This window comes from Heloderma suspectum, chromosome 3 (genome assembly GCF_057233095.1).
Source record: "Heloderma suspectum isolate Gila_16-S chromosome 3, 16-S_ref, whole genome shotgun sequence".
Lineage (NCBI taxonomy): Eukaryota > Metazoa > Chordata > Lepidosauria > Squamata > Helodermatidae > Heloderma > Heloderma suspectum.
In genome coordinates, this window is record NC_139460.1 from 1,482,152 (window position 1) to 1,492,275 (window position 10,124).

Consider the following 10,124-nt stretch of genomic DNA (forward strand, 5'->3'; position numbering starts at 1 on the left):
GCAGCCCGGCCGCGCCTGCCCCCTCGTCACGGCGCGCCCGGCCGGCGCCCCCGCTCCCTCCCTCGGCCGTGGGCCTGAGCTGCCACAGCGCCCCGTCGGCACGCGAGGCCACGAGCGGCGCCGCCGGGGCGACCGGCCAGCGCAGAGCGCGCGTAGCAGGCCCTGGCCGGCGCGCGGTGGCCGGAGGGGCCCGGGCTGCAGCGGCCCAGAGACCCTCCCTCGCCGCCGCCAGGAAAGGCCCAGGCGCCGCCGCCCTTGCGCTCGGTGCTGCGCGGGAGCTCTGCTCTCAGCAGCGGCCTGTCGCCGCACCGGTACCCCGCGCGCGCGTCGCCGAGACGGGCTCCTCAGCCGCGGGCCATCCCGGGCCCGCCTCTGCTGCCCTCCCCCCGCGCCCCGCCGCCTGCGGCAGAAAGAACCTGCTCGCCTGCCAGAAGCGGGGCGGCCTCCGAAGGGGAAGGGCAGCCCAGGGCGGCGGGGGGGCGGACGCCGCAGGGGCGAGGGCGCAGGCTGCGCGCCCGCCGGAGGGCGGCAGCGCGGCACCAGCGACCGCCCTGCGGCCCGGACCAGGCCTCGCCGCGCCCAGGGCTTGGCCTTAGGGCCCCCCGCTCCCTTTGGGGCTGCCCTCGGGCAAGCGAAGGCCCCGGCCCCCGCTGCCAAGGGCCTCCTCTGCCTCCGGCAGCGCTGCTGTCGTCGCGGGCACGGAGCGCCTTCGCGCGGCCGAACGGGGAGCTCGGCCGACAGCTGCCACCGCCCCTCTCGCGCCCGCGCCGGGCCCTGCAGCAGCCTGGGGCGGGCGCCACGCAGGCACTGCGCTCCGCGGCGCATGGCCTCCGCAAAGGGCCAGCTTCCAAGCGGAGCGGCACGTCGCCGGGCCCCCCTTGCAGCGCCTTTATCCTCTTCGTGCGGTTATCCGTCCTGAATCTCCCGCTACGCGGCTTCGTCAGATGCCTCCAGGCTCTGGTATTGCGACGGGAGACGCTTCTCTCCCCCTCCCTTCAACACGCGAGCGGGATGCACCTCTGCCACGTCCCCACCGAACCACCTTTTCCCCGACAGTGCGAGGCACGCAACCCCCATCCGTCATGAGGCGCCAGCCTCAGGCCAGGTATTCCTTTGCTTGGCCCGCAGGGGGAGAGCAGGGAGCACCCTGGCAAAGCACAGGTGCAAGGGCCCAAGCTCAAATGCAAGGGTCCTGGCAGCGGGCGGCGGAACAGCAAAGCATCCCCCCCCCCCCGAGAGCTGCCACTCACAGGAGCAGACAGGACCGGGCACCTGGGCCGGTGGAACAGCTGCGTAAGGCGCTGCCACGGGCTTGTGCCCGTTACGGCTGGAGGAGGGGTTTCCAGTTCTCATCACAAACTCCGGACTCAAGGCCTACACAAGAACGCCTGGCGCACGTGGGCCGGAGCTCCGGGCTGGTTGCAGGCGCTCCGCTGCTGAGCGCAGGCCAGGCTTGCTGCTCCCACCCCTGCCCCGGAAAAGGCGAGGCTCTCCGGTGCAGCGGCTGTTCAGTGGCCCCCTGCAGCGACGCCCGCTTCCTCTTCAGCACACTTGCCTCCCAACGGCATTGGACCCAGGCCCACATGCTGCTGGTTCTCGAGCTGCCTGCAGCCGGAAATCATTTCAGAAAGCAACGCAGCAGCTTCAGCAAGGCAGTAAAACTTTATTCAGCCCGTAGGCGTTACACACAGCTGTTGAACCAACAACACCGTCAAGACCCGGCGAAAGAAACAGCCCAAAGCCAGCTATTTGCACACGTGGGGCGAGGCAGAGGCTGGCCAGCAGGAGGGCCCTCTGGAACCCAGGAGTCTGGGCAAGAACGAGCAGGAGTAAGAGCCATCAGGGACAACACAGCCATGGGGGCATTCCAGGGAGGCCTCCCTCCACCCGCACCGTGGCAATGCGTAGCATGGGCCCGCCAGCAGAGGGCGCAGGAGGACAGGGCCTCGGGGCCGCTCTTGCGCCAGGTAAGGCCCCGTAGCCCCAGTCCTGGTAGCTGGGCTGGAGGTGGGCAAGAACGTCTGGGTGCCGTCATGCCAGCTTCAGAAGCAGCGTGGCTCCTCACAGGGTGGCACGGGGAGCACACACAGGTGCCTCGCTTGCACTCTGCCCCCTAAGGGGAGCAGCCCCTGGTGGTCCTGAGAGGGCTGTGGCTGGCCAGCCTCCACGCCACAGCACCACGAGGGAGCCATCTTGCCCAGCTCAGCTGCAGGTGCCACTGGGGATAGCCGCCAGGACTCAGAAGCATCAGGGAAGCCTCTGCTCCCTCCCACCCGATGGAAGCCACATTCCGCCTGCCTCCAAACACTGCTCGGTGGATGACTGCGCGTCCTCCCCAGGCTGCTGTCCTGCAACTCTAGAAACCGTGACATAAACATCTCAGAAAAGAACACAAAAAAGCCTGACTGTGCCAGACAACAATTCTGGATCCACCCTTAAGAAAAGCTAAAAACACACGGAGAAAACCTTGGCCTCCAACAGAGGCAGTTCAGGAGCTGGAGGGCTCTGCTGAGGACCAAACTAAAAGAGATGTTGAGAGATCAGAGTTCAGAGCTCCTGCAGCTTTTTAGAGACAGCTACAGGGCGCCATGGATGCGTCTTCCTTTTTAGAGTCACCCATCATCTCCTCTAGTTTGGCCCAGAAACACCTTTGCTGAGGCTTAAGACCACAGGCTGAGTCCTCTCCCCCCCCCCCCCAGCTCACAATCCAGGAGCCCAAACAAACCATGGGCTGGCGGGTCAAAATGCATTTTCACTTGTGGCTCTTCACGCTGCTACAGAGTTGTAGAAGCTGAGTCTAGAAGGAAGGAGGGAAAAGCGGCTTCGGTTAAGCAGCAAAACTCCTCCCTAGAAGGCAACGCTGGGCTTGGCCAGGAACGTGAGGACCTCCGGGGTTGGATAGCCCACCTCCGCCCTGAGGCAGGGCCAGGCCAGTAGCCGGCCTCTGCAGTCGGCAGGCACTGCTGGCTGCCGCTTGGGCTCGCAATGCTGGGGCAGAAGGTCCCCCACCCCCCTGCTTAGCCGACTCCTCCACCTGGGAAAAAGGTGGGGGGAGGCCTGATCGAGAGGCTGCTGTTCTGCTCTGCATGGAAAGTAAACCCCGCTTCCCCCCAGAAGACACTCCTACACAACAGAGCGTGGAGAACTTGTATACTCCCCCCCTCCCGAGTGGTGAGGAGCAACCTGAGCCACCACCGCCCCCATCCAAAGAAAAGCCTCTGGAAAGGCAGAGGGGGCGTGATTTCTAGGTCCAACAGGAGCAAAGCCACAAGCAGAGACTTACAGACATCTTCTTCACGCTTCCGAGCGTGTCTGCATTCAGGCGCATCAGGTCCCTCTTGGAGAGCTCGCTGGCTCTCACGCGGATGCTCTGCGCGGAGTAGAGCAGAGGGGCGTTATGCCATGGGCAGCGCTGCTTGGCTTAGTGCAGCAGGATTAATAAAGAATCACGTCTTCTAGGGAAAGGTGGCAGGCAGCGTAAGGCGGCCAGTGTGGAAAAACAAACACGGCCTCGCTGTTCTCTGGCAAGACGTCACGCAGCTAGGAAGTGTCTTTTCACCTATCGATCTCAGGGCCTTCAATGCAGGAGTGTGTGCGCGTGCAACGGTACTTAAGCGCCAAGGGTCGCCAGTCCCAATGAATTACTTCAGCATTTCTTTCTCTTCTAATGCGCTGTCTGGCCGTTTGCTCTTCCACCCTCTTCAGAGGGTTCCTCTGCCCGCTCCCTCCTAGCAGATTTTGTAACCATCTTCAACCAACCCCTCCTCTCCCCCTTTTATTTTCTCTGAAACTTTGTGTTAGCCCAAAGGAATCTTTTAAGAGTCCTCCTCATCTGCTGCTATTACGTGGGGATTCACCCACTGCATCTCAAAGGGTGTTCACCTGAGCATACCATGCTAATTTTCCTAATTTACCTGAATAAATTCAATTGATTAACACAGGGAGTGATGTGATCATAAACCCTGTAGACTCAGGCAGTCCAAAACTCACGTGCAGCTGGTCTGTGGAGCCACATGACCCACGTGGGCACTTGGCACCGGGAAGCTGCCAGCCCTGGACTGCCGTGCTTGCACAGCTGCTCGCGGCCACCCTACCAAGGCCGGCGGGTACCTTCCACTCTCCGCTTGGGTGCCGCCCCCCCCCCCCCGCACCACCACAGACCTCTGCCTTACCTCCCCTCCACCCACAGGAAGCGTGATGAATATCTCACTGCCGTCTGCTAGAGGGCTGCCATTCGCAGAGATGCTGAACACGCGCTCATGCGCAGCAGGGGCCCGCAGACCTGGGGTTTTGAAAATGCTGAAGGAAAGAAGACAGACACCCCCAAATGGCGACTGAACAGCCTTTTCCCAAGGAGAACCCGGCCCCGAAACACATCTGATGAGACAAGGGAAAGCCCTAGAGCCGAGCCAGCAGTAACGGAGGAGGAAGTGCTCTAGAGGCAGGCAGGGGGTCTCCGGACACACAGGCCCGCAGAGCAAGGGCAGAAGGAGGACAGGTGGGCCTTGCCTGGAACAATGGCTGCAGCGGCCCTTGTCTGAGGGCCAAGTAGGGGTTGGAGCCCTTCACCCACCCAGTGCAAAAGCAATGGGCAGGGAGACGGGCGGCTCACCTGGAATCAAACTTTGGAGTCACCGCAGGGGTGGTGGTGCCCCTGAAGGTGGAGCTGTGGGCTGCCTGGCTGGCCGGAGTGACAAAGGTCGCTTTGCTTGGCCTGTTAGAGAACAAGTGGGGAATGTCCAGGGCCAGCTGACCTCGCTGCGGAGGCGACTGTGATGAGCCCCTTGACTAAATGCCCCGAGGGATCCAAGCCAGACCAGTGAGGGTCTGGAGGGGCCTCCCCGCTCTGAGCTGTCCTTCCCAGAGGTAGGAAACCTGGTGCCCTCCAGATGTTCTTGACTACAACTCCCACCAGCTCCAGCCCGCTTGGCCAGGGAATATGGGAGCTGAAGTCCAGAAGCCCTGGAGAGCACCGGGTTGCCTGCCCCTTCCATCCCTCTCCCCCTTTACCTTTTACTGAAACGGGTAGCCCTGGCCGAGGGAGGCCTGCCCCTCTTAGATGTTCGGGCCTTCTTGGTTGACGTCTTTGCCTGGAACACAGAAACAGAGTGTCACGTGGCCCTTCTGTGCCCTGCAGACAGCGTCGGTGCAGTGCCATGCTTGGGCAGTGGGCAAGAGCCCACAGCAGAGTTCTAGTCCGGAGACCCTATTTAATAGGGACAAATGCCAAGTTCTGCACCTAGGAAAAAGAAACCAAATGCACAGTTACAAGATGGGGGATACGTGGCTCAACCACACTACAAGCGAGAAGGATCTTGGAATTGTTGTCGATCACAAGCTGAGTATGAGCCAACAATGTGATGTGGCTGCAAAAAAGGCCAATGCTATTTTGGGCTGCAGTCATAGAAGCATCGCTTCCAAATCCCGGGAAGTACTAGTTCCCCTCTACTCAGCACTGGTTAGGCCTCATCTGGAGTACTGTGTCCAGTTCTGGGCACCACACTTTCAGAAGGATGCAGACAAACTGGAGAGGGTTCAGAGGAGGGCAACAAAGATGATCAGGGGACTGGAAACAAAGCCCTATGAAGAGAGACTCAAAGAACTGGGCATGTTTAGCCTTGAGAAGAGAAGACTGAGGGGAGATATGATAGCACTCTTCAAGTACTTGAAAGGTTGTCACAGAGAAGAATGCCAGGATCTCTTCTTGATCATCCCAGAGTGCAGGACACGGAATAATGGGCTCAAGTGACAGGAAGCCAGATTCCGGCTGAACATTAGGAAAAACTTCCTGAGTGTCAGAGCAATACGACAATGGAACCAATTACCTGGGGAGGTGGTGGGCTCTCCCACACTGGAGGCCTTCAAGACGAGGCTGGACAGCCACCCGTCAGGGATGCTCTGACCTGGACTCCTGCACTGAGCAGGGGGCTGGACTCGATGGCCTTGCGGGCCCCTTCCGACCCTGCTATTCTATGATTCTATGACCCAGCGGTCAGACGATCGCCACTGCCAGGCACAAATGGTGCTGGACTGCAGCCATTTCGGAGGGGAAGCCAGCAGAAACACTTCTGTGAGTGCCCCACTGGCCCCCGCGACACTTGCACATCTCCTGTGGCACAGGAACGGCACAGGAGGTCATCCTCCCCCGCGGGGGCAGGGGTGGAAGACCACCCAAGGGCGGACTCCGGGCGCTTGCCTCCCCCGGGGGATTTCGCACTCGTGGCAGGCCCATGGGCAGGGCGGAAGCTGCAGCGGCCTCACTCAGCACAGCCGGTGCCGATGCCAAGCACGCAAAGGCTTCCGGGCGCAGGCAGCTCCTGAAGCCAGGCCCTTGGCCTGCAAGAAGGAAAGCCTCATCAACCAAGCAGAACCATGGACAAACTGATGGAGCCTCACCTTCCCCAGCTTCTGGTGCAGAGTCCCAGGATCAGGCTCTGGGGCTCTGGTGGCCTTGTTCTCCTGTCTGGACCTCTTGCCTGCAGGCAGCACAGGTGACCCTGTCTCTTCATCAATGGTTTCAATGGTCTGCTTGACTTTCTTGGCTGCGAGTCATTCAAAAACACGCACAGGATCACCGGCTGTTCTCGAGGGACTTGCCAAAAGAGAGAACTCCCTCTCAGCTATGCTACGCAGGCCTCCCACTGACCTTTCCTGACAGTTTTGAGAGGGGTGTGAATAGCCTCAGATGCCAGTTTGCTGATTTCCAGTATGTCCACATCCATCTGAAACCAAAAGCAAAGTCAAGACTATGCGTGTGGCTGAGCGAAAGGCAGTTTCGCTGGAATGATCAGGGAGGAGGCACGGCAGGTTCTCTAGGATCTGCCACCTGGACCAAGAACAGCACCAGCGCTCACTGGGGCAGACTTACATGGGATGAATAGATGCTACTTACCGAGGCTGCTTTCTCTAGCGCTTTTTCACTTCCTCCTAGAGCTAGAGAGATTAAAAGTGCCTTGATTAGAGCAGAACCAAACACACCAAGGGAAAAAGACGAGCAACATCTTTATCCTAGGCAGATGGAGAAGGAGGCGAGTGACCACAGAGAGTATTTCTTAGCTTGCAACACACTGGGGCAAGCGACTTTAGAGGCAGCCCAAGGGGAGGCGGACTCTTTTGTCCCCAAAGTCACATCCTATTTTGGTCAAGTTTAACATCAATTCTGGATCACACCATGGAGCTGATGTGCTGCAAGAGCATAAGACACTCAAAAGGAAGCACCGGTGCCAAGCAGCTTAGAAAGGTACCACCAACTCTGGCAGATTCCAGTATGAACAACACAGTCACATCATTAACAGTCTTGCACTTTGGCCGCAGATGCCGAATGCTTGCCTAATAGCACTAGGAAAGTCACTAACTGGGCAGCTGCGAGTCTTATCTCAAGGTGAGGCCTCTGCGCACAAGTAGGTCTCATCCTTCTGCTAGCAAATGTCAGAGCAAAGTACCAATGAAACTGAGCCAGTTCATCTCCCTCAGGGCCACAGGAATGCGGAGGATTTCTATGTTGTACATGTTGCTGACTTCCTTCTGGAGACTCTCGCCAGCCACCCTCACCTGATCCAGGCGTGCTTTGGCTAAAAAAGAAGCAGAGAAGGGCAGGACTAAACCTGGAGGGAAGGATCCCTCCCACTTGAGAGTTCAGGCACAGGTTTGATTCCTGGAAATTCTCTCTCTTGGATTCCACTGAGAGAGGAGGCCTCGCGCTGAGCCTGCCAATCTCTTGTGACCTCCACAAGTGATGCTCAGGATTAAACCGCAGCCTGCCATGAGCTCCTGCAGGACAAGAGTCAAAGATGCATCACTTGCAAAGATTAAAATCCATTCATTTCAACGTTTAGATTTGTGCCTGGAACAGACTCAGTGGCAGAGTGCCTGCTTTGCATGCGAAAGGTCCCAGACTCAATCCAGGTAGTTTAGCTCGGAAAGATTCTGCCTGAAATGCTGGAAAGCTGCTGCCAGCCAGTAGGAGATCCTGAGCTGGATGGACTTTGCGCAGGGCTCAAAGTGTTATAAAGCAAGTAGGATAATACATACATATCATTGTGCTATGTTCCCTGCAACTCAATATTCCAGGAGTCAGCTCAGAGAGAAACTGTTCACCTCACCAAAACAAAAGCTTGTTGGGAAAGAAACATCTGGGTCAGCCAAAGAAAGGCCAAGCAAACCTCCTTAAGCACAGAACGTGAAAGCCACGCCAGGCGCAGCTGCCGAGGCGGCCTGAGCCTGTTGCCTGGGTGGCTGCCCCATCCGCCGCCGCCCAAGTCACGCTCCCCATCACCCAGATGTTTCTGGGTCGTCTGAACAACTGACGCATCGTCCGGGCTGATGGGTTAGCAGATGCCCAACAGCGTTTATCTCCTGATGGTTAACGGCCATCCCTAGCGCTCAGGACTTGACTTCGCTTGTTTCTAGACTAAAAAATATGCAGTTCTCCCCCCCCCCCCCGGTTGTCTTTTAACTAGCAGAGGTCGTTACCTTCCAGGTCAAAATCCTTCAGAAACGCATCCACTTTCTTGCCTCTGAGGGCGTCCTTGCAGGCGCCTCTGGCGGCTTTCCTCCTCGCGGGGGCCATGGCGGACGGCTAAACCCTGCGGGGAAGCGGAGCGAGACGCTGGGCTACATCAGGCGGGCCGGGCGGCTTCGGCCGTCGGCGCCCCGCGCAAGGGGGGAGGGGGCGGGCACCGCTGGCGAGGGAGGGGGCCGCGCGGGGCCCCCTGCACGGGCGCCGTCGGCCCCGGACTCCCGCGGCTGCAGCGGCGACCGCCCGAGCCTCGCCCGCGCCCCGGGCCGCCGCGGCCTGACCCGCGCGGGCGGCCCGCCAGCTCCGGGGCAGCCTCCCGCGGCGGGCCGCACGCCGGCAGGCGCGAGCCCGGGGCCGCCGGCGCCTCGGCCTGCGGCGCCCCGCCGGGGCCGGGGCGGGCCGGCCGGCGAGGGAGGGAGGGAGGGAGGGAGGGAGGGGCGGGCGGACGGACGGACCGGCGGGCGGGCGCGGGCCTGTCCGCCGCCTTCCTCGGAGCGCGCCGCGTTCAAACCGGGCGCCGCGGCCCGCGACCAATCCGCGCCGCGCCGCGCGCCCGGCCCCGCCCACAGGGCGGCGCGCCGAGCGCGGGCAGCGCCGGCCTGCGCGGCCTCTTCCGGCAGGGCCTCGGCGGGGGCGCGGCGCGGCAGGCTTACGCGAGGGTGAGGCCGGGCGCCGCTGAGCCGCGGCCCAGGGCGGAGCCCCGGCCCGGCCCGGCGCCCTCGCGGCCGGGGAGCCCGTGTGCAGCGCCTGGGCCAGCGCCAGCCGCCTCTCCGGCAGGGCGGGCGGAAGGCCTGCCTGGCCCCCGGCGCCGCGCACGGGCCTGGCCGGCGAGGCGGCCTCCCGCCTTCCGCGCGGGCACCCGCAGCGGTCAACTGCGCGGGCCCGGCGACCTGGCGCCGAGCCCGCCGTCGGCGTGCCGGAGTCCGAGGCGCCGCAGGCCGACGGCGCGCCCGCGGAAGGGCCCGGGCGCGGCGCTCCTGCACAGCCGCCTTTGCGCCCGTCGCGGCCGGGGCCCCCCACCGGCCCTAATCCGGCCGGGCAAACGCGGCTCCGCTGGGCGGCTCCTGGCGAAGGGCGCCAGGCCGCCGCTCGGAAGGCATCGTGCAGCAGCTCCAGCCTTTGCTGCTTAGCGGGTTTTCTGTGGTAAGAAAAACGTTGGAAGAAGGAGTGCACATAGAATCATAGAATAGTAGGGCTGGAAGGGGCCTGCAAGGCCATCGAGTCCAACTCCCCGCTCAATGCAGGGATCCAAGTCAGAGCATCCCTGACAGATGGCTGTCCAGCCTCGACTTGAACGCCTCCAGTGTGGGAGAGCCCACCGCCTCCCTAGGGAATGGGTTCCATTGTCGTATTGCTCCAACAGTCAGGAAGTTTCTCCTGATGTTCAGCTGGAATCTGGCTTCCTGTAACTTGAGCCCATTCTTCCATGTCCTGCGCCCTGGGATGTTCAAGAAGAGATCCTGGCCTTCCTCTCTGGGACAACCTTTCAAGTCCTTGAAGAGTGCTATCATTTCTCCCTCAGTCTTCTCTTCTCAAGGCTAAACATGCCCACTTCTTTCAGTCTCTCTTCATAGGACTTTTCCCAGTCCCCTGATCATCTTTGTTG

General features: G+C 61.2%; 1 protein-coding gene across 4 annotated transcripts; it reads right to left on the reverse strand.

Annotated features, from left to right (window-relative positions):
- Nucleotides 1–1,643: 1,643 nt before the first annotated feature.
- Nucleotides 1,644–9,030, reverse strand: CDCA8 (cell division cycle associated 8). Of its 4 annotated transcripts, XM_084842156.1 has the most exons (12): nt 8,974–9,030; nt 8,473–8,585; nt 7,443–7,571; nt 6,893–6,933; nt 6,647–6,722; nt 6,397–6,542; nt 5,011–5,090; nt 4,613–4,714; nt 4,173–4,299; nt 3,284–3,370; nt 2,726–2,797; nt 1,644–2,356 (listed from the first exon to the last, which is right to left on the reverse strand). In XM_084842156.1, the coding sequence occupies exons 2-11, from the start codon at nt 8,567–8,569 to the stop codon at nt 2,753–2,755; spliced, it is 930 nt and encodes a 309-aa protein (XP_084698282.1). In that variant the 5' UTR covers nt 8,570–8,585; nt 8,974–9,030; the 3' UTR covers nt 1,644–2,356; nt 2,726–2,752. The 4 variants fall into 4 exon arrangements, with proteins under 4 accessions (XP_084698282.1, XP_084698284.1, XP_084698281.1 ...); XM_084842158.1 differs by lacking the exon at nt 4,613–4,714; XM_084842155.1 differs by having other exon boundaries at nt 1,644–2,797.
- Between the last annotated feature and the right edge of the window lie 1,094 nt (nt 9,031–10,124).